This window comes from Gobio gobio (genome assembly GCF_949357685.1).
Source record: "Gobio gobio genome assembly, chromosome: 17".
NCBI lineage: Eukaryota > Metazoa > Chordata > Actinopteri > Cypriniformes > Gobionidae > Gobio > Gobio gobio.
In genome coordinates, this window is record NC_137110.1 from 50582677 (window position 1) to 50588627 (window position 5951).

Here is a 5951-nt window from a genome sequence, read left to right on the forward strand (position 1 = left end):
TACATAACATTATTATATTATATTATATTACAATATATTACATTACATTATATTACATTATATTATAGCCGATTAACATGAGTTCAAAAATGCCACTGTCAAATCCTTTGGATTTTTTTTGGGAGAAAACTGCCCGAGTCCTTCACTAAAAAATCAAGTCTACATGCATTTATAGACAACCTATAGGAAGTCGGGGATGGTCTCGTTTTTTAGGGTTCATTACAAGCTGTTCACACACTGGCAATAAAAAAATGGAAATTCTTACATATAGCCCCTTGAAGGTTTTTATCTGACAATTATTTAACAAAAAAAAGGCTAAATGCAGCTCCAGATTTTATTTTACTATTAAAATGCATAGAAAAACTAAACACTCACAGGAAAAAGCATACATAATCAGTTATTAATATGTCATTGGTTCTCTTTTGCATCTGTTCAAAACATCTTGGCAAAAATTATGTCACAATTTGGCCTTTTGTTATTATCACAAATGAAACAATCGACAACAAATTTTTTATTATATCTGAATAAAATGTCAATTTTCCAGACCGGCCATCACTTTTGGCCACTTCTTAATTCATAAAATGTAATTAAAAAGAATGACATGATCCCATGATGGACCCCTGTGTATGTCGAGCCTTTTCTTCTACGAGTGTCTGCCTAAACAATCTAGTCTATTAGAGGTTAAAGGGCCTGGAGCCGCTCTGATAATCAACTCTTAATCCACTTCATGAGCTCTGTGTGTGACTGAACTGATCACGAGAGAAGCAGGGGAAGCACATGTCAGGTTTCGGTGAGTTACTAGTCATGTAGCTGAACTAAAACTGGTTGAGCTAGTTTGCCTGCACCGCTGCTTGGAAATGAAGAGTTACCGCAGCAAGAAGCAGCAAATGGAGATGCACATGGTTCTTTGATTTGATTTAGCTTGATCGCTGTTTTTGCTTATGCATGTCGGCCCGGCGTTCTTTCAGGCATGCCTCATCGGGTTTATCAGCACACTGTAAAAAAAAAAATCTTAAAAAGAAGGTAAATGACTGGCAGCTACAGCCGCCAAACAAAAACCATAAAATTAAGGTAAAATATCGTAATTCAAATAAAGTGCAAAAACAATAATTTTACAGAAATTTACATTAAAAGTTTTAGTGAAAAACACTGTTATTTTACAGATTTTTTCCTTGTTTAAATTAAGATATTTTACTTTAATTTTACGGTTTTTGTTTGGCAGCCGTAGCTGCCAGTCATTAACCATTTTTTTACGATTTTATTTTTACAGTGAAACTAATAATATTTACTTTAAAATTACAAAGAATAATGTTAAATTGTTAGTATGGACATAAACCTTTAATATAATGAGCTAAATATTTTATTACAGATTAGTTCTGTAATTTTACATACATTTAATTTAAGAAAACAGAAAGATACTGTATAAATCATACAGTAATTTCCCTGTATAAAAATGAGAATTACTGTAATTTGTCATTAATGATAAAATAATGGTCAAGTTGTTAATTTACAGATATGTTTTGTAATTTTACATGAATTTGTATGTCATTTATGAAAACAGAAAAATACTGTATAAATAATACAGTAATTTTCCTTTATAAAAATGAGAATTACTGTAATTTGTCATTAATGATATAATCCTTAAAATAACAGTCAAGTTGTTTATTTACAGATATTGTTTGTAATTTTACATAGTTTTAAACATAATTCAAAATTACAGGAAAATACTGTAAACAATTTAGAGTTATTTTCCGTAAAATTAGGATTTTTTTTTACAGTGCAGGGCATGCTTGATTCCCAGCTGATTTTCTGCTGAGCACGTGCAGAGGTTTTTTAAAGGACTATTTGGAGCAAATTGGATGCGATGCAATAGTTCTGATGCTTTGAAAACCGTTTATAGTGTCTCACTTCAGACACACCCCTGCTAGTGTAGTATCATCTGAAGCTTTGGATAATGTGTCAAATTGATCCTCACGGTCGCATTTATATACCAAAGATGACAGGCGATGGGATTTCACGTTGACACATTGTTCAAAAATGGCAAATATCCACAGAAAACGTCCGTCTGGAGGGCCTGACTCTTTCTGTCCAATCATCTCTGTCTATCTGTGTGTGGACACGCCCACTCATTATCATATCCCTCCCCCTGCATGCATTCATTTACGCTTTAAGATACGAATACATGGTTTATTTGATATCAGTTGTTATTATGATAAAACTTTGGGTAACTAACAATGTGATTAATGGAAATAGATGCTCATTTGATGCATTTTACGTCAATAAATCAAATTAGTTGTACTTAACAATTGGTGAATATCAAAAAAGGATGTGTTTGTCCAGTGAATCACGGGTTTCCCCTGAAGCAGATGTTTGCCGGAGAGACTCGTGAATTATCCAGATGTTTCTGTCTTTGATTGGTTGTTAGAGTGGATCAGATTGTTGGTCGAGGCGCTCCGATCGCAGACAAGGACCGTCCTAAAGGAACCACAGACGGAGAACTGCCCGAGGATCCCAGCATGATGGGACGACTGGGGAAAGTGGAGAAACAGGTAAATCACTCATCTGCGTTATTCAGTGTTTGACTGACAGAGAGAAATGCATTTAAAATGATTCTTCATAATGACTCGTAAGAGAAGCTTCATTTTAAAAGCATGTTAAGCCGTATGCAGATTATATGCAATGTGACACCACATTGCACAGGCCCCACCCACAACAGCGGACAGACCCCGCCCTATTCGCATAGACCCCGCCCACAACAGCGGACAGACCCCGCCCTATTCGCATAGACCCCGCCCACAACATCAGACAGACCCCGCCCTATTCGCATAGACCCCGCCCACAACAGCGGACAGACCCCGCCCTATTCGCATAGACCCCACCCACGACTGCTGACAGACTCCATCCTATTAGCATAGACCCCGCCTGTGGCTTCTGACAGACTCCGCCCTATTAGCATAGATCCCGCCCACGACTGCTGACAGACTCCATCCTATTAGCATAGATCCCGCCTGTGGCTTCTGACAGACTCCGCCCTATTAGCATAGACCCCGCCCACGACTGCTGACAGACTCCATCCTATTAGCATAGATCCCGCCTGTGGCTTCTGACAGACTCCGCCCTATTAGCATAGATCCCGCCTGTGGCTTCTGACAGACTCCATCCTATTAGCATAGATCCCGCCTGTGGCTTCTGACAGACTCCATCCTATTAGCATAGATCCCGCCTGTGGCTTCTGACAGACTCCATCCTATTAGCATAGATCCCGCCTGTGGCTTCTGACAGACTCCGCCCTATTAGCATAGATCCCGCCTGTGGCTTCTGACAGACTCCATCCTATTAGCATAGATCCCGCCTGTGGCTTCTGACAGACTCCGCCCTATTAGCATAGATCCCGCCTGTGGCTTCTGACAGACTCCATCCTATTAGCATAGATCCCGCCTGTGGCTTCTGACAGACTCCATCCTATTAGCATAGATCCCGCCTGTGGCTTCTGACAGACTCCGCCCTATTAGCATAGATCCCCCCATGACAGACTCCACCCTTTTAGCATAGATCCTGCCCGTGGCTGCCTACAGACTCCACCCTATTAGTATAGATCACGCCTGTGGCTGCTGACAGACTCCGCCCTATTCGCATAGACCCTGCCCATGACTCATGACGAACTCCACCCTATTAGCATAGATCCTGCCCACGACTGCTGACAGACTCCACCCTATTAGAATAGACCCCGCCCACGACTGCTGACAGACTCCACCCAGTTAGCTAGACCCCACCCACGACTGCTGACAGACTCCACCCTATTAGAATAGACCCCGCCCACGACTGCTGACAGACTCCACCCAGTTAGCTAGACCCCACCCACGACTGCTGACTGACTCCACCCTATTAGAATAGACCCCGCCCACGACTGCTGACAGACTCCACCCAGTTAGCTAGACCCCACCCACGACTGCTGACAGACTCCACCCTATTAGAATAGACCCCGCCCACGACTGCTGACAGACTCCACCCAGTTAGCTAGACCCCGCCCACGACTGCTGACAGACTCCACCCAGTTAGCTAGACCCCGCCCACGACTGCTGAGAGACTCCACCCAGTTAGCTAGACCCCACCCACGACTGCTGACAGACTCCACCCTATTAGAATAGACCCCGCCCACGACTGCTGACAGACTCCACCCTATTAGAATAGACCCCGCCTGTGAGCTGAAACTTCACACACACATTCTGGAGCGACCTGAGACTTACAATCCTGTAAAAAGGGGCATAATACATCCCCTTTAATTCAACCAAGTGTTTCCAAGCATAAGATAATGAGATCTTCCTCTTCTGCAGGTGATGTCAATGGAGAGGAAACTGGATTTCCTGGTGAACATCTACATCCAGCGCATGGGCATCCCACAGTCCGAGACGGACGCCTACTTCGCCTCTAAGGAGCCGGACCCGGCGCCGCCGTACCACAGTCCAGTCGAGCACATGGAGAAGAGCGGCTCCATCACCAAAATCATCCGCTCCAACAGCTCAGCTGGCCAGAAGAACTTTGACCCGCCGCCCTCCACCTGCGTGAACCACCACTGCCCGCCCTCCACGTCCTGGCACCCGCAAACCCTGCCCGACCCGGGCCAGGGCACATCTCCGACGGGCGACCCCTCGCTAGTGCGCATCCCTCCACCCCCGGCCCACGAGCGCTCGTCCGCCGGCCACAACGGAGGTTCCCGTCCGCATCATTCTCGCGGGAACGCGGGCGAAGACGGACGTCTTTCCCAGCATCAGGCCGGAGCTGAGAGCGACGCGTCCATATCCATCCCTTCAGTGGACCACGAGGAACTCGAACGCTCCTTCAGCGGCTTCAGCATCTCGCAGTCCAAAGACAACCTGGACTTTCTCAACAACGCCTACTTCAGCGGCGTCCCTCGCTGCTCTAAAGTGAGGCCGTACATCGCGGAGGGCGAGTCGGACACGGACTCCGACCTGTGCGCGCCCTCGCCCCATTCGGCCACCGGCGACGGCGCATACGGAGAACGAGGCTGGGCCGGGCCGAAGTGAAACTACCAGTGCACGCTAGACTGCATTTGAGGCACCTTCGTGTTCATAAAGCAGTGTTTCAGCTCCACGAGCCGGAGAAAGGTGGAGACCGCTCAGAAGCAATGACTTCTGGGAGCCAAGCACTTGCTTATCTCATCATGGATGAGACACCGGAACAGTCGTTATCGTTTCATATGTGGTGCATTTTCATCTTTAAAGGGTTAGTTCACCCAAAAATGAAAATTCTGTCATTAATTACTCACCCTCATGTGGTTGGACACCCGTCAGACCTCCGTTCATCTTCAGACACAAATGAAGATATTTTAGTGTAAATCTGATGCTCTGAAAGGCCTCCATTGACACAATGGCACTTTACACTCTCAAGACCCTTAAAAGACACTAAAGACGTCGTTACAAAGTCCATCTCACTACAGCGGCTCTACAATAACTTTATGAATCGGCGAGAATAGTTTTTGTGCGCGAAAAAACCCTAAATAACGACTTATATAGTGATGACGATTTCAAAACACGGCATCATGAAGCTTCGAAGCGTTATGAATCAGTGAGTCGAATCATGATTCGGATCGGGTGTCAAACTGCTGAAATTTGGCGATTCAAACCGCTGAATCGACTCAGATTCATAACGCTTCGAAGCTTCATGAGGCCGTGTTTTGAAATCGGTCATCACTATATAAGTCGTTATTTACGTTTTTTTTGCGCACAAAAACTATTCTCGCCGATTCATAAAGTTATCGTAGAACCACTGTAGTGAGATGGACTTTGTAACGACGTCTTTAGTGCCTTTTAAGGGTCTTGAGAGTGTAAAGTGCATTGAGCCAATGGAGGCCTTTCAGAGCATCAGATTTACACTAAAATATCTTCATTTGTGTCTGAAGATGAACGGAGGTCTGACGGGTGTCCAACCAC

General features: G+C 44.7%; 1 protein-coding gene across 6 annotated transcripts in view; it reads left to right on the forward strand.

Annotated features, from left to right (window-relative positions):
- The window catches only part of kcnq2b (potassium voltage-gated channel, KQT-like subfamily, member 2b), a gene marked incomplete at both ends in the record, with an annotated part of 81670 nt that extends 76625 nt beyond the window's left edge, over positions 1-5045 (forward strand). For all 6 annotated transcript variants that reach the window (XM_079840327.1, XM_079840328.1, XM_079840331.1 and 3 more), the window contains 2 exons: positions 2426-2549; positions 4335-5045. In XM_079840327.1, coding sequence (XP_079696453.1) covers positions 2426-2549; positions 4335-5045 — 835 coding nt within the window. The remainder of the gene's footprint in view (positions 1-2425; positions 2550-4334) is intronic.
- Between the last annotated feature and the right edge of the window lie 906 nt (positions 5046-5951).